Source organism: Mixophyes fleayi, chromosome 6, assembly GCF_038048845.1.
Source record: "Mixophyes fleayi isolate aMixFle1 chromosome 6, aMixFle1.hap1, whole genome shotgun sequence".
NCBI lineage: Eukaryota > Metazoa > Chordata > Amphibia > Anura > Limnodynastidae > Mixophyes > Mixophyes fleayi.
The window spans coordinates 117,370,894-117,389,678 of NC_134407.1; the positions used below are offsets into that span (position 1 = coordinate 117,370,894).

The following is an 18,785-nucleotide window of genomic DNA, read 5'->3' on the forward strand; positions in this document are numbered from 1 at the left end:
GGAGGATTGGTCGGCCAAATGGAAGATGAAGTTTAACATAGATAAGTGTAAGGTTATGCACTTAGGAATCAAAAACAAGCACAGAATCTATAAATTAAATGGGATACATTTAGTGGACTCTATAATGGAAAAGGATTTGGGAGTGTTTGTAGACAGTAGACTGTCACAACGGAAGTGTGTTGGAGGCTATCTGATGGTGTTTTTACGCGACTGAGCAGGGAGGCACGGAGTCTGACGCACCCTTGTTATTCACCAGGGACCCCCGCAAGGAGGTATAGAACTGGCTGAAAATGGTGTACAGGTCGCGGTTCTTCATGACAGTCACCAGTGAGATAGTGAACAGTGGATAGTCAGACAGGCCGAGGTCAAAACCAGAAGGACGATGCAGTACCGAGTCAGCAGCCAAAGAGTAGTCAGGGAAGCCGAGTAGTACCAGAAGAGCTGAGTCAATGCCAAATTAGAATCCAGAGAGAAGTCAGAAACAAGCCGAGTCAGCAGGATACTAGGAACAAGATACTGGAACAACACTGGAGATCAGGTGTGAGCCTAATACTCTGGCACCCTAGTGGTGTCAGAGGGAGGTATAAATAGAGGCAGGGCGCTCCTCATTGGAGCGTGAGAAAGCCTGCTCTAGATAGGCAGATGCGAAGCAAACAGCCCACCGATTCAGACAGGAAGCGTCATTGCTGCTAGGCAACGGGGAACACCTAGCGTATGCATGTAGAAGGCTGGGCACACTAAGTTCGGTTGCTAGACAACAGAACGCTTGCGGCCAGAAGGAGTCGGGCATCCGTCTTTAGCAGCAGCAGTACTGCGGGGGCAACGCCTGGCATAGACTAAGCAATAGTGCTCAATGTCAAGCAGCAGCTGCAAGGGCCAATAAAACATTGGCATGCATAAAAAGGGGAATGGATGAAACGGAACACAGTCTAATTTTGCCACTATATATATATATATATATATATATATATATATATATATATATATCGTTGGTAAGACCACATCTTGAATATTGAGTACAGTTCGGGCACCACTCTATAAAAAAGACATTGGAATTAGAAAGGGTTCAGAAAAGGGTGACAAAATTTATAAAGGGTATGGAGTCATTAAGTTATGAGAAAAGGTTAGCCAGTCTAGGCATGTTTATGTTAGAAAAAAAGAATTTAAGAGGGGAAATTATTACCATGTACAAATACAGTAAAGGTCAATACAGAGAACTTTCATGGGAACTTTTGACCCCAAGGACTGTACGCAGTACAGGTCACCCCCTAAGGTTAGAGGAGAGGAAGTTTCACAACCAGTAAAGGAAGGGGTTCTCTACAGTAAGGGCAGTCAAGATATGGAATTCACTGCCAGGGAAGGTTGTGATGACAAATTCAATTAATATGTTTAAGAAAGGGTTCTAAAAAAAAATTAGCACAAAAAGGGTATCCAGGGTTACGACCGTTAATTAAAATGAAGGATAGTAGTGGACCAGGGAGAAATAGGACTGCAATATTTGGTCAGGAGGGATTTTTCCCGATTGAAACAGATTGCCTCATCTGGATGAATTTCAAATATAAGAGATGGATCGCAGGAAATCCAAAATTATGTTGAACTTGATGTACTGGTGACTTTTTTCAACCTCATCAACTATTTTACTGTGTTACTATGTACTGTTTGGAAAAATACAGTCTTCTGTGACGAGGCATCTATATAATAGGTTAGTACTTTACTCGAACAGTGAAAATAACCATAGTAGATAACTAATGCGAAATAATGAGAGAAGCCATATCGATTTGCATGTATGTTACATGAAGGAGAGCAGAAGCTACCAACAGGTGTTTTAGCTATGGCTAGTGGTAGCCCTCGTCGGCAGTAAGATTCACTCGGTTTTGCCGTTATAAGCTTCCACATATAAATCCTGGTGAAATCTGTTTAACCAGGATGGAGGCGGTATAAATACCTGCGCAATCCTTCCGCATAAGAAAATCCTCAGTAGAACATCAAATCTTTTTATTTCAAGAATTTTTTAATTGTGAATTCTTTTGAAAAATATATATATATCTTTTTTTTAAAAAAAGCCCTGATTTTTACAAGATTTATTTTTAGATCTGTGCTCTTCATCTGTCTTAACCATCAGCTGAAAAGATCATGACTCTGCACACTCCAAACAGATCTATGGACTGCCGGTTGTGAGTGCATACACACTGCAGAATTGGAAAGACATTGTTCCATAATTGAACATGATTTTTAGTCTGGTTTAAAATTCAAATCAAACAATACAATGTGCTTTGGAATCATAATCGTTCATTGTTGGAGCATACACACTAATGCGATATCGGGCCGAATGGTCATTTATTGTGTGATTGGCCCGATAGCCGTCTGAAAACCCTGTAGTGTGTACCCAGCCTTACCTGACTAGATTTGAAATAGAAGCGGGGGACACCACTCCTAGCTAGATCTCCTAGGATTTAGGTAAACAAAGATAGACCTTGTTAAACAATAGTCTGGGTTACATGACCTGATAATCTAATTGTCAATGTATTGTTTCTATAAATATAAAATATACATAGACTAAAGCTATTGTACACACTGCCTAATTTTCCACCAACTTTTTATGCCGATCGATTTAACATCCGATTAATGGTCCGATCGCTCGGTCTATACACTGAATACACACTAGCCTCGTTTTAGATGATAAAGGAAAGAGCGACCGTCCTGGTAGCGACTTTTTACAGCCATGTTGTTGTGAACAATGATTTTCACTTTGGACACACTGAAGCAACATTTGCGGGTCATGTAACAATATACCAAAGACATTAGCATAAAGGGGCAAAGTGTTCACTATAGTTAAAACCCAAAAATGCATAAAAACAGAAGACAACACTGTCTCTTTATTCATACACTTTATTAAACTGGCTACCATATGCTAGATGCATCAATGCAATAGACTACTGCTATTGCTATTCCGTTACAATCATCTAATTAACAAGTCAATGATATGCGGACACCGCACCACGTAGGACAGGTACAAGCATCTGAAATTTACATACACAACGGAGCCCCAGTTCGAGGAAGTATCGAAGGATTATCGTGGATCGATTGTAAATTTATACACACTACACGATGGAGAGGTTATTGAAACGAAAATATTGAACGGTATGACCAACTAAGCAAGGCGACAATCGACCATTTGGGAAGACTTTCGACCGTCGTGTGACTATACACATTGCCCCGACTTTTGAACGAGTGGTCGTATGTTGGCTGGTTGAGGCGATTATTGGACGAAAAACCTGTAGTGTGTAACTTTTGAACGAGTGGTCGTATGTTGGCTGGTTGAGGCGATTATTGGACGAAAAACCTGTAGTGTGTAACCAGCATAATTAAACAATAGGAAGCACTAAGGTTAACCTGAATGCCTCACCCACAGTGTAACAGATAACACAACACAATCGGATATATTTCCAATGTGAAGGCTGATATTGAAACACAGATTGGGGTGAGCAGAGACATGCTATGGGGAATGAGAAAACACACATATAGAATGTATGTGAATAACAAGCAATAATGTGTACTGGAGCAGGGCACTCTAGGGATGCATGGGTATAAAAAGTACATATTCAACGGGTTTCATCACACTGAGTTTTGCATTTTTATTGCTAAATTAAAGCCATAGGTGGTTTTCCCTCGCTGCGATATGCAGTAATAGAAAATCAGCCCTAAATTATTGGAGCTAATCTCAGCTGTAAATATGTGTTTGTCCATAATTTAAAGTGTTTTATTTATTATTTTTATAAAGGTTGAAAACAGCCCTTCAGAGTTTGGACTATATCTGCTTCATGAGACAGGAGGTAAGTTAGTTTAAATATTAGTCTTAAATTTATACTTTATAGTGATTTTTTTCCTACAAAATATGTAGTCACCAAAATAACAAGTAACAAAATAACAAGTAGCAGGCAAAAGGAAAAAGTAAGGAAGATTTTTTTTAAAATAGGGGGCAGGGGGTGATTTTGCATGTGTAATAACAACCCAGTTACATGAAACATTACCTGGGATCCAGAGTTCATAGCATATGGCAGGTTTCCCCTACGTTTTGTATGGGCCTGATGCTGCTCACCCCTCACCTTATCAGCTCACTGCTTCTGCCAGTATGTTGTCGGTTGCCATGCAATCTATAGATGGGACACCTCTAGTAGCTCCTGTCACCGAGTTTAGGCACATAGATCTCTCAAAACATGAAATATGAATTAGAGTGTTTTGAAGTCTTATATTTATGATATACAAACATAGATCCTTACGAAATGTGTTATTTGAATCTGTATGCAGTCCCTGCATATATATGGCCTATAGATGCCACTAAGTCACACCTTCTTGCTAATTGATAAGACTAACACCATTGAGTACTTTAGGGATAACTATATAAATTAAGGGTTTCTGTCGACTTATGGCAGGAGGGAAATTGGGTTAATAGTTGTAAGTGCACTGAAGTGGTGACCATGTCTGGTCTGTGACACGCATATGCTAAGCTTACATCCTGAGACTGTGTGTACCTTATGATCTTTTTAATATATGTTAAAGTCCGTCCCCCTTTGTGCTTACTGGTCACATTCCTAAACAACTCCTCTTCTTTATTTTCATTTTTACTTGGACCTCCACCATGACATCAGTGAACAATCTGCATGTATGAAAAAAGATGGCAGTAGCAAGCCGATTGAGGCAGACATTGAGGGGCTCTCTATGTCCACCGACAACACACTGCCAAAGCAAGTAACCTTAGCAGTTGTGTTGAGAGGGTTTGCTATTAATGATTTATAATTCTGCAGAGTTTTCAGTGTTGTGACTACTATGGCAACCACAGTCACATTATGTAGTGAGCAGAGAGTCTTTGGGATGCCCCTCTGAGATCTGTCTGTACTGTGCACTGTAAATCCCCCCTTCTTCCACCTCTGCCTTAACATGGCATGCTAAAAACAGTGTGTGTGACTGGCAGCCATACAGATCTTCCCTTCAAAGTAATTTTGAGATAAGATTTGTAGGAGGACATTTATCATAATGACTATGAGATGCATTCTTAAAAGGTACTTGCTATTTAAAGATAAAAAAACTATGTGGGATTGCTGGGTTAACTGACATGACTCCCTGTCTTTTTTTTTTTATGATTTTAGAAAGAACCAGGTTAGGGGAGTCTGAGTTTCCACTTATCTGCAGGATACTGCATAGCCCCTGTGAGAGGATTGCCAGGTTATTCCTAATGGAGACTGATCTTGGAGAGGAGGTCTCACATGATGTAAGACAGCAAATTTTCTTTGCATATTTCCATTTTTTAACTTGCGGGAGCTGCCGTACTTTGTGGGATTTAATAGATCATCCACTCAATCAAGTAAAATAGTATTTTTATTTCAATTTTAAAATTATATTTTGCTATATTTCTTTGGTTTGGGCTTTATTTTTTTGCTTAATGTGTTTGTGTGGGAGGGTTATTTTACTCATTGAGAGAAACAAAACTTGTGAGCGGCGCAATATTTAAAAGTTTTCAGATTTCACAAACTGCTTGTTAATTTGGATGAGGCTCGGTGCTGAGGTGAAGATTATACTTACTAGAAACAGCAATGGGTGTATTGTGAGTGAGGTAATCTCTGTCTGCAGTAACTATGGCTAGGTACACACTGAAGAATTTTCCGACCGACTTGTTATCTCAAACAATTGAACCTACGACTGAAGGTCCGATCAGTCTGGCAATTCATGTGTACACACTGACAAAATTTACTTTCAGATCTGTGCTGTTCATCTATTCCTTCATCTGGTCCTCTAGTCTTCAGAGAATAACTGCACAATATTCATTCATACATGACTCTAAACTCTATGGAGATCTCGAGCATGAGTGCATACACACTACATGATCGGTCAGTGATTGGTCGGAAAATATTAAACAACCAAATGAAATGATGATCGGCACTTTGAGACAACTTTAGATCATCGTGTCACTATAAACACTCACACGATATCTGACCAAACGGTCGGATGCTGGCCGATTGGAGGTTTTTCGTGCAATCATTGGACCAGTGTTTATCCTAGCCTAAGAGGAGTGAGGAATAACCAGAGAACTAGTAAATATTATTTCAGCACAGTTTATGAACAACATAGTTTTAATGAATGAAGGTTGTGAATACTCAACTTTGTTAACCAATGACATCACTAGACAAAGGTATTAATCTATTTCACTACAGAGCCCATGTTTGGGTGGGGCCGATAAAAATCAATATAAACAATAATAATATTTTCACTATAGAATCTATGAGAATCTATGAGAATTCAACCTGTCAGATCTTAGTATGCAGCCGCACCCAAGGGTTTAGTAAAATATCTTTTAATAGAGCACATTTCTTTATCTATTTTCACTTTCTTTATCTATATTTTAAAATATTTTGCCATAAGAAGACCAGGTGAAAGTTGAAATATGAATATATATTCTTACTTCAAATTACTAATCAAAGTGGATTTTAATATTTCTCTCTTCTGGACTGGGGTGCCTTCTGTTTCAACTCTGTTTTCTGAAAAAATATGTTTCTGTTAAGTTGGAAGAGCACCCCCTAAGTTATAATATAAAACAGCAATATATGGCTGTATAGAATATCTGAGGCGAGTCCTTTCCTGGTGCGGACCTATCTCCCCTCTTTTTGTTGTAAACTAGTATTTGTAAACTATAATCATATGGGACTACAAGTCATACACTATGTATATACATTTTCAGGATATCCATGTTTGAACACAGTTTGAGCATGCTTCTCTTAATTTATAAGCATCCTGGACTGTTCGCATAGCATAAAGACCAGAGTTGAAAAACACTGCAATTAGTGTTGTGAATAACACTGTACATATGCTATTTTATACGATAAGTATATTTTTCACACTATATATTATTAAGAACAAAAACACAAAAACTTCAAAAGAAACTGACATCTGCATTGTCACGCCATTTGAGATTGTGTTACCGAGAATTTTGGAGGACACTGCATGCTGATAAGAAATCTGTGTGATTCTCTGAATGTTTTCCTAACGTGTATCACTCTGACACAAATGCTGAATTTCCACACATGTCTTTTCACTTATTTGTGGCTGATGATGTCTTTGTGCATTATTTCTCTGTTTGCTTCTAGTCAAAGTTTTTGCCTTCATGCTTTATACCATTATGTAGTGCTTTATATTACTAACTTTTCTAGGTGGCTTAATGTAAATATATACTGTTCTTTACATGATACCACATTTTGAGATGTGCTTCACCCATTTGCTGCTCTATGCTACCATACAGCCAAGCTGATTACAGAATGATAGAAATTTGGCACTGAAGCCCAGATACTCATTCAAGGAAGTTGTACCCAGGGGTAATAACAAAACTTGGATGGGGGAGGTTTGGATCTTATTTTATCTCTTCCCTCGGCTACTGCTTTGCTCTTCTGATTTGACCAGGAAAGCCATAAAATCTTACAGCCGGTGGGCATTATTACATATAGCAGTGTTATCATCGGTGTTAACCTTTTCATCTATTGGGTGAAGCAAAAAAGAGGCCTATCGCTGCTGAAAACTCACATTTTTTACTAGGGATGTGCACCGGCGACTTTTGAGGTCTCGTGTTTTGTGTTTTGGATCCGGATTTTCTCGATGTTTTGGGTTCGGATTTGTTTTGCAAAACACCTGCCGAAACGTTTTGGTTCGGATTTAAGGTTTTGGATTCGGATTTTTTTTGAAAAAAACTAAAAAGTGTAAAAATCAACTTTTTGGGCTTATTTTCACTCCTACGCTATTATTAACCTCAATAACATTCAATAACAATAATTTCCACTAATTTAAAGGCTATTCTGAACACCTAACACCTCACAATAATTTTTTTTTTTTAGTACAAAACGTTGCAACGAGGTATCTTTCTGGACTGCGTAGAGGAGTGTTCCCCACAATACAATTAAAAACCCATCAACTGGTCTGAATTACACCCAAAAATAGTATCTGGATTGCGTAGAGGACTGGCCACTGGCCACCACAATATAATATATAGAAAACCTTCAACAGGTCTGAATTACACCCAAAAATAGTATCTGGACTGCGTAGAGGACTGGCCACTGGCCACCACAATATAATATATAGAAAACCTTCAACAGGTCTGCATTACACCCAAAAATAGTATCTGGACTGCGTAGAGGACTGGCCACTGGCCACCACAATATAATATATAGAAAACCTTCAACAGGTCTGCATTACACCCAAAAATAGTATCTGGACTGCGTAGAGGACTGGCCACTGGCCACCACAATATAATATATAGAAAACCTTCAACAGGTCTGCATTACACCCAAAAATAGTATCTGGACTGCATAGAGGACTGGCCACTGGCCACCACAATATAATATATAGAAAACCTTCAACAGGTCTGCATTACACCCAAAAATAGTATCTGGACTGCGTAGAGGACTGGCCACTGGCCACCACAATATAATATATAGAAAACCTTCAACAGGTCTGCATTACACCCAAAAATAGTATCTGGACTGCGTTGAGTAGTGGGCACTGGGCACCACAATAAAAAATATATAGAAAACCTTCAACAGGTCTGAATTACACCCAAAAATAGTATCTGGACTGCGTAGAGTAGTGGGCACTGGGCACCACAATAAAAAATATATAGAAAACCTTCAACAGGTCTGAATTACACCCAAAAATAGTATTTGGACTGTGTAGAGGACTGGCCACTGGCCACCACAATATAATATATAGAAAACCTTCAACAGGTCAGAATTACACCCAAAAAAAGTATCTGGACTGCGTAGAGTAGTGGGCACTGGCCACCACAATATAATATATAGAAAACCTTCAACAGGTCTGCATTACACCCAAAAATAGTATCTGGACTGCGTAGAGTAGTGGGCACTGGGCACTGCTATAAAAAATATATAGAAAACCTTCAACAGGTCTGAATTACACCCAAAAGTAGTATCTGGACTGCGTAGAGTAGTGGGCACTGGGCACCACAATAAAATATATGAAAAAACCTTCAACAGGTCTGCATTACACTGCACATACGGCTGCTCCTCCATCCTCTCCATCATATACATGTTGGAGTTTCAGCGTGTGAAAACCTCTTATTTTTGATAATGTCAGTGCATTTTGAATATTTTTCAATTTGCCCCACAACACTGAATGTACTTTATCTATGATACGCATCTATCTATCTTGACTGCGTAGTGTGGTGGCCCCGGTACACAATTTGGTACCGAGGCCACAATATAATTAAAAAACCCTCCACGGGTCAGAATTCCACCAAAAAAGGGTATGGACTGCGTAGTGTGGTGTGCCCGGAACACAATTTTTTACAGCGCCAACAATATAATTAAAAAATTGGGCATCAACTGTCACCGTTGTTTAATATCTGATACACCTAAATATGGACTGCACAGTGGAGTGGCCCCGGTAGTAAATTTGGTGCCGGGGCCACAATACCTCCTCCAACTTCCAAGTGTAGTGTTTATAAAGACAGACAGCGTCGAAGTGTTATTAGTTGACTTTCTTAACCCTAAAATTGTCCCTGTTGCAAATATTCGTGCAATGGACAGTTACTTTTTCATTGAAAGACTCAAGCTTTCAAGTGTAGTGTTTATAAAATATAAACAACAATACAGTAGTTTTAGAGCACGTCAATACCTCTTGTTTTAAATTATGACAGGGCATTTTACTTTTGGTTTAATTTCTTGAATTTGTTTAAATTTGGTTTTACTTTTTGAACATGGCAAACGACTGTTGATTGGTCATATAATGCAAAAAAAAAAGTTCCAAGATGGAATTGTCCTTGGGCCCTCACACCCACCCTTATGTTGTTGAAATAGGACATGCACACTTTAACAAACCAATCATTTCAGCGACAGGGCCTACCAAACAACTTTGGCTGAATGATTGGTTTGTTTGGGCCCCCACACCAAAAAAGCTATTCATCTCTCCCTGTACAGACTAAACAGGCTCTACTGAGGCAAGATGTCGTCCTCATCCTCAACCTCTGATTCCTCTCCCGCTACAGTGTGTACTTCCTCCTCATCACACATTATCAATTCGTCCTCGCTGGACTCCACAACCACAGGTCCCTCTGTACTATCTGGAGGGCAGTGCTGTACTTCATTGAGGAATTGATTATTCATTTTTATAAACATCATTTTTTCAACGTTATGAGGAAGCAACCTCCTTCGCCGCTCACTGACCAGGTTCCCCGCTGCACTAAAAACTCTTTCCGAGTACACACTGGAGGGGGGACAACTCAGGTAAAATAGAGCCAGTTTGTACAGGGGCTTCCAAACTGCCTTTTTTTTCCTGCCAGTAACAATATGGACTGTCTGACATGTCTACTTGGATGGTGTCAGCAAAGTAATCATCCACAATTTTTTCTATTGTGACAGCATCCAATGCAGCGAGAGTAGACATGTCTGCAATGGTTGGCAGGTCCTTCAATCCGGACCATATGTTATCAGCATCCCCGCCAGCGCCTCTTTTGGGAAAACTGAGCTTTTTCCTCGCAGCCATAGATGTGGAAGAAAATGAGGGTGGAGCTGTTGGCATGTCACGGTCCTCTTCAGAGGACAATCTCCTGACCAGCAGGTCTTTGCACCGCTGTAGACTTGTGTCCGCCGGAAACAGAGACACAGCATACGCTTTAAACCGAGGATCGAGCATGGTGGCCAGATAGTATTCCTCTGACTTTAAAAGAGTGACCACCCTCGGATCCTGGCAAAGCGTACGAAGGGCTACATCCACAAGAGCTACATGCTTGGTGTAATCGCAATGGCTTACCAGCTCCTCCCTCACTTTCTCCAGCTGCTTCTGCAACAGCCTGATCAGGGGAATGACCTGACTCAAGCTGGCAGTCTCGGAACTGACTTCTCGTGTGGCAAGTTCAAATGGCTGCATAACCTTGCACAACACGGAAATCAGTCTCCACTGCGCTTGACTGAGGCGCATCCCCACTCCTTTGCCTATGTCGTAGGTGGCTGTGTAGGCCTGAATGGCCTTTTGCTGCTCCTCCATCCTCTGCAGCATATAGAGGGTGGAGTTCCAGCACGTCACAACCTCTTGTTTGAGGTGATGGTAGGGCAGGTTCATGCTTTTTTGATGTGCCTCTAGTCTGCGGTAGGCACTGGCTGAATGCCGAAAGTGTCCAGCAATTTTGCGCACCACCGCAAGCATCTCCTGCACACCCCTGTCACTCTTGAGGTAATGCTGCACCACCAAATTAATGGTGTGGGCAAAACATGGGACGTGCTGGAAATTGCCCATATTTAATGCCCGCACAATGTTACTGGCATTGTCTGACACCACAAATCCCCATGAGAGTCTAAGTGGGGTAAGCCACTGGGAGATAATTTCCCTCTTTAATATGTTGTCAGCGTTGTGCCTCTTATTAAAGTCTGTAATACACAATGTTGCCTGCCTTTGCACGAGCAGCCATTTTGTAGATGCTGCTACTGATGCAGCTGTTGCTGTTGCTGCGGAAGGGGATGCATCTACCCAGTGGGCTGTCACAGTCATATAGTCCTTCGTTTGCCCAGAACCACTTGTCCACATGTCTGTGGTTAAGTGGACAGTGGGTACAACCGCATTTTTTAGAGCACTGAGGACACTTGATCGCACTTCTCTGTACATTTTTGGTATCGCCTGCCTAGTGAAGTGGAATCTCGACGGGATTTGGTACCGGGGACACAATACCTCCATCAACCCTCTAAATCCCACTCCACTGATGGCGGACACCGGGCGCACGTCTAACACCAACATTGCAGTTACAGCCGCAGTTATACGCTTTGCAATAGGGTGACTACTATCGTATTTTGTGGTCATGGCAAACGACTGTTGGACGGTCAATTGTTTTGTGAAAGACTTAGCGGTCTTACGACTTCCCCTCTGGGAAGATGACCGACTACCAGCAGCAACAGCAGCAGTGGCAGTAGTAGGCGTACCGCTGCAGGCTTCCTCGGATGAATCCCGTATTGAGGAGGACTCAGTCTGGCTGCTGACTTGGGCTGCAGGACTGAATCTGATGGAGATTGTGGAGGAAGTTGACGAGGAGGGTGTTGCTGGTGTGTATCCAACTGGACCACGGGATTTAGGTGTCCCTGTACCGATGAGGGTCCTAGCCCCAGTTCCTGAACTAACCACTGAACTATGAAGGTTATTCAGGTGACGTATAAGGGAGGATGTTCCTAAGTGGGCAAGATCCTTACCCCTGCTTATTTGAGCTTTACATAAGCTACATATGGCCATACATTGGTTGTCTGGATTTGGATAAAAATAACTCCAGACCGAAGAGGTGCATTTTTTGGTCTTCTGACCGGGCATGACGATGGGCTTTTTCATCCCATGGACATCAGCTGTTTCCCCCCCTGGTGCCTCATTTACAATAACCACATCACCATCCTCATCATCAAGTTCCTCCACAGCGCCAGCTACATCATCAATAGGCTCCTCCCGAGCCACCTCTTCCCGTACAGTGATGGGAAGGTCAGGCTTGACAACCACCAACACCCTTGGACTCGCCTTGAGGATTTGTGATAATTTCTCTTTAGAAGGCAGAGTTGTTTGCTGTTTTGTTGCTGACAGCATAACTCTCTTCAATTTTTTGTAGGGGGGGGAGGAGGAGGAGGGATAAGATCCGTGGGTGAAGCTGAACCACTAGTCATGAGCACAGGCCAGGGCCTAAGCCGTTCCTTGCCACTCCGTGTCGTAAATGGCATATTGGCAACTTTACGTTTCTCCTCAGATGATTTTAAGTTTCTCTTTTTGCTACTTTTTCTTAACTTGGGCTTTTTGGATTTTGCATGCCCGGTACTACGAGACTGGGCATCGGGCTTGGAAGACGACGTTGATGGCATTTCATCGTCTATGTCATGACTAGTGGCAGCAGCTTCAGCATTTGGAGGAAGTGGGTCTTGATCTTTCCCTACTTTATCCTCCAAATTTTTGGTCTCCATTATATGTAGCACAAGATACTGCAGAATGTGTGAACTTGGTAATATTGCAGTACCAATGGACTTATACTGCTGGATTGGTTTTGCAAATTTGGTTATAATTACTTTTTTTTTTTAATTTTTTATTTTAATTTTTTTTATAACTTTTTTTTTATTTTTTAAAAACTTGGGAATAATAGGGAAATAACTATGCCCTTAGAAGCACAGAGCACAGGACACAGCACCACTGGACTGAACAGGACACAGCACAGGACCCAGCAGCACTACTGAACTCAGCAGGACAGAGCACAGGACACAGCACCACTGGACTGATACTGCAGAATGTGTGAACTTTGTAATATTGCAGTACCACTGGACTTTTACTGCTGAATGTGTGAACTTGGTAATATTGCAGTACCAATGGGCTTATACTGCAGGATTGGTTTTGCAAATTTGGTTATAATTATTTTTTTAAAAAAAAAATTTATTTTTATTTTTTTTATAACTTTTTTTTTATTTTTTAAAAACTTGGGAATAATGGGGAAATAACTATGCCCTTAGAAGCACAGAGCACAGGACACAGCACCACTGGACTGAACAGGACACAGCAGAGGACCCAGCTGCACTACGGAACTCAGCAGGACAGAGCACAGGACACAGCACCACTGGACTGAGCACAGCACATCACAGCACAGCACAGCACTGAACTGAACAGCACGAGATATAGCAGGACAGAGGACCACCTAACACACCCTCCCTCTACCCTGATCAATGCCCGAGTGAAGATGGCGGCGACTAGCGGGGAATTTATAGGATCCGAGTATCGCGAGATCCGACAACGGGATTATGAGTCAGAGCCTCAGTTTCAGATTTGAATTTGGCGCCAATACCCGGATCTGTCTCGGATCCGACTCAGATCGGCAACGTTCGGGTGGGCTCGGCTTTCATAAATCCGAGTGCGCTCATCTCTATTTTTTACATCAATAGGGCTATGTTCTCCTTTGACAAAACTACCCCTATGACTGTAAACTCCACACAGGAATTAGGGACTGATGTGAAAGATTAAAAACATTCTTTGTAAAAGCTCTGTTTTTAGCAATATATAAAGTTAACAAGTAAATAATACCTAATGTAGAAATGTATCATAGTGAGAAACACTACCTTGCAGTGTAAATCTCACTCTAAAGCACAACTCCACAATACCATCTACTGGTTGGTTTGGAAACTTCTATTCTTTTCCATGCTTTGACACAGTTGCCATCATTATCATCAAAATCTATTTATATAGCACCAGCAAATTCTGCAACTCTTTACAATTGGGAGTAAGCACAGTAATAAACATTACTGGGTAATACATACAGACAGAGATATATAAAGGCCCTGCTCGCAAGCATACAATCTATAGGACAATGGGAGCCTGATACATGAGGTCAAGTTCCACACATTGCATATTGATCCAGCCAGAATGCAGTTAGAGTGCCTAGTGGGCCATATAATCCAGTCACGCAGCAATGTTGGTCAAGGGCTCAGAGGATTGTAGTCTTTTGTGAACTGTATAAATGGTGGTAATAGGGTAACCTTGGAGGGTAATAGGTTAACATACCTATTTCGTAAAATGGTACTCCCAAAATTTTGCAATAAAAAAACTGGGACAACCATGAAAAGTTAAGTTTCTTCAGACCATAAAATCCACCCATATTTAATATTAGGTCCCAGATAAAATAAAACAACAACAGGATCATATTACCACTTATCCTGGTTCCCTGCTTTGTGGGAGGGCAAAAGGACTTGAATTCTCTGCTATTCCTGAAGTGCCAGAGCCGTAACTAGTGGCATGGGCAAGAGAGAACTCCGGTGCCCCACATATTGATGGGACTAGATGCTTTCTCTCAGCGTTGGTGCAACACCAGAGGAGGTGAAGCCATCCTGCGGTGGGAACATGCCTAGCCCGTTCTCCAACCCTGTGCTACACTGTCCTACCTGTTCTTGTATCTTTGAATACCTGGTGCTTCTGCTGGTGTCTTAGCACAGTTGCTGCATGGCCAGATTCTGGAATGTTGGGGTCCTGTTTCAAAAGATATAGGTACTATCCCACTTATGAAAAGCAAAGCAATAAGTAAATACTATACCACCCTTCCTCCACAACCAGTCAGACATTAAATCTGTAGCTTTTTACTGTCTAATTAACAGTCCTCCTTATGCCCAATCAGCCTCAGTATTAAATTAACAGCATTAAAATATAATAAATATGCCCCCATACAGCCCTGACATTAAATTAATAGCACCCACGTTTAATAATTACCCGCTTTTTGAATATAATACTGATTTATTATTTTATAATTATATTTAATTACTGATTATTAGAGATGAGCGGGCTTGGATTATCGCAATCCGAGCCCACCCGAACAGTGCGGATCCGACGGCGATCCGAGCACTGTTCGGGTATTTCCGGCGGGGAGAAACACTGAAAGCGAGGCTCTGACTCCAAATCCCGCTGTCGGATCTCGCGAGACTCGGATTCTATAAATTCTCCGCTTGCTGCCGCCATCTTCAGTCGGGCTAAGATCAGGGAAGAGGGAGGTTGGTTTTTTTAGTGCTGCTGTGTCCTGTTACTCTGTCCTGCTGAGTCCAGTGGTGCTTTGTCCTGTGCTCTGTCCTGCTGAGTCCAGTGGTGCTTTGTCCTGTGCTCTGTCCTGCGGAGTCCAGTGGTGCTTTGTCCAGTGCTCTGTCCTGCTGAGTCCAGTGGTGCTGTGTCCTGTGCTCTGTCCTGCTGAGTCCAGTGGTGCTTTGTCCAGTGCTCTGTCCTGCTGAGTCCAGTGGTGCTTTGTCCAGTGCTCTGTGATGCTGAGTCCAGTGGTGCTGTGTCCTGTGCTTTGTCCTGCTAAGTCCATTGTTATTAAAAATGTATAAAAAAATTATAAAAAAACTCAAAAAAAAATTCTACTGCAATATATAAATACGTTCACTGTTCCTGCAGTCCAGAAATATTAGTACCAGAGATTAAACTACGTTCACTGTTCCTGCAGTCCAGAAATATTATTATCCAGAGATTAAACTATGTTCACTGTTCCTGCAGTCCAGAAATATTAGTACCAGAGATTAAACTACGTTCACTGTTCCTGCAGTCCAGGAAATATTAGTACCAGAGATTAAACTACGTTCACTGTTCCTGCAGTCCAAAAATATTAGTACCAGAGATTAAACTACGTTCACTGTTCCTGCAGTCCAGAAATATTAGTACCAGAGATTAAACTATAATGGAGTACAAAAATTTGGAGGATAAAGTAGGGAAAGATCAAGAACCACTTCCTCCTAATGCTGAAGCTGCTGCCACTAGTCATGACATAGACGATGAAATGCCATCAACGTCGTCTGCCAAGGCCGATGATTGGTTTGTTAAAGTGTGCATGTCCTATTTAAACAACATAAGGGTGGGTGGGAGGGCCCAAGGACAATTCCATCTTGCACCTCTTTTTTTTTCTTTGCCAGCTCGTTTTGTGGGGGTCCAAACAAACCAATCATTTCAGCCACAGTTTTGTAGGCCCTGTGGCTGAAATGATTGGTTTGTTAAAGTGCGCATGTCCTATTTCAACAACATAAGGGTGGATGGGAGGTGCCAAGGACAATTCCATCTTGCACCTCTTTTTTGGCATTATGTGCTCTTTGGGGCCTAGTTTTTCAAACTGCCATCCTGTCTGCCACTGCAGTGCCACTACTAGATGGGCCACGTGTTTGTGCCGCCCACTTGTGTCGCTTAGCTTAGACATCCAGCTACCTCGGTGCAACCTTTTGGCCTAAAAACAATATTGTGAGGTGTGAGGTGTTCAGAATAGACTGGAAATTAGTGGAAATGATTGTTATTGAATGTTATTGAGGTTAATAATAGCGTAGGAGTGAAGAAAAAAAAAAAATTGTTTTTTAGCACTTTTTATGCTTTTTTAAAAAAAATCTGAACCCAAAACCCTAAATCAGAACCAAAACCTTGAGTGGGGTGTTTTGGCAAAACAAATCAGAACCCAAAACCTCAAGCTAATCAGAACCCAAAACACTAAAAGTGGCCGGTGCACACCCCTACTGATTATATTTTATAGTATTTATATTCCATATATCGGTTCAGTGCTACCTGGAAAACTGGTGCAAATTGCAAGCAGCTGTTGGTTCCCCCTCAATGTTGTGCCCTAGGTGCTTGCACAGGCTGTACCACTCTTGTTACAGCCCTGAGTCCCGCAATCAGGTCTCCCCCTTACAATGAGACGCATTTTGCACCTTCCAGTAGCACTTCTGCAGGAATGTGCATATAAAGATACACTTCCACCACGACAATATTAACATTGGCATATAAAAGTGACGCATGTTAAAAATTAGTCCCAATGTCTTTAGACTCTAATGATTAATTTATGACATAAATGGGGCAAAACCGAAAATTATTTTGGGAGAAAAACTGAGATGTTGAAATTAATGAAGAACGTAGTAGCAGGTAGACTTTGTTGGAATCTTTTTAAATGTTTCTACCATGCACAAATATTTCCAGAACATCCACCAACCCACGAACTAGGCTGGTAAAGTGGGTGTGCACTTTTGAATGCATGTGCTCTTGCACACATAGAGAAGCATTGGAGGTTGGAAATTTTCAAATTCTATTCCAGAGAGATCCACTTGAAGCAAAAGTGAGCAAGTAACACTACCCACATTCCCTAACAAACAGCATTGGTTCTTAAGCTCTGCGTTGGAGCTGCTATGGTTGCACTGTGACATATATCGCTTTAACCATTAGCTTCATCCAACTAAGCTATTCATCCTTTTTCTAGGTGGCCCAGTACATAAAGTTTGAAATGCCTGTACTGGATAGCTTTGTTGAGAAATTGAAAGAAGAAGAAGAGAGGGAAATTTACAAACTGACTCAAAGGTAAGATATGTGCCAGGCATGGATTAACATGAAGACTTGCTTTGGTTCATCATCACTGCTTGAGAGGTATTTTCCTAAAAAGTTATTTCATACATTAAGATAAGCATGTTAAGTCTTGATAATAAATCTACATATATCCTTTAATAATATGTGGAATGTAATTTTTTCATTTCTATGAAACGTGACACAGTAAAACCGATTTATGAACAGATGACTTAATAAGTAAGGGACAGGGGCATTAGAAGAAATGATAGCTCCATAGTAAAAGTTTGAACCAGTCCCCCTCCCCCAAACACAAAGTTCATCCCCATCACTAGAGTAGCACCTTGATTTACACCCCATCCATAGCTATTTGTTCTGTTACTGCTGGCACATGTGGATTGTGCACTGTATATTGATGGGAGGATGTTCTGTTATTAGACAGACATCCCATGAGAACTATATTTAACACAGACTCAGCAGTTAGGTAAATAAACTACCTATCAGCAGTTAAGGAAAGAAGCAGCAGTCAACACGTCCAGAGCCTTGTGCAAGTCAATCATGTAACAGCAAAATCATGATCCAGGAACAGACATGAGCCGCAGTGGGCTGCACATCATGAGTGCTTCATCTTCTTCTGAATCCAGATGCTAAACTCAGAGCCACAGTCTGTAGTTACAACATTTATTTGTATTGCCCACTTCCCTCTGATAAGTACTCCAGGTATATTTCCAGTAGCTACCTGCTCTGCATAACAAGGACACTTAATTGCCCCACTCCTCTAATTTATCTTGTTCTGTTCCAAAAATGAAATCTCTTTTTTGCCATGGAAACCTGTTGCTAATAAACAACATTTAGAAACAAGAGTGTAATCTCCCTCTGTGAAGTAACACATCTCAGGATAGTGTGTTAAATAGATGTCATATAAATCTATGAACTGTATTCCG

The 18,785-nt window shown here is 41.2% G+C and overlaps 1 protein-coding gene across 2 annotated transcripts in view; it reads left to right on the plus strand.

Annotated features, from left to right (window-relative positions):
- The window catches only part of RASSF4 (Ras association domain family member 4), a 261,966-nt gene that overhangs the window by 236,488 nt on the left and 6,693 nt on the right, over positions 1–18,785 (plus strand). For both annotated transcript variants that reach the window (XM_075217178.1, XM_075217179.1), the window contains 3 exons: positions 3,782–3,833; positions 5,148–5,269; positions 17,762–17,859. In XM_075217178.1, the coding sequence (XP_075073279.1) occupies positions 3,782–3,833; positions 5,148–5,269; positions 17,762–17,859 (272 nt within the window). The remainder of the gene's footprint in view (positions 1–3,781; positions 3,834–5,147; positions 5,270–17,761; positions 17,860–18,785) is intronic.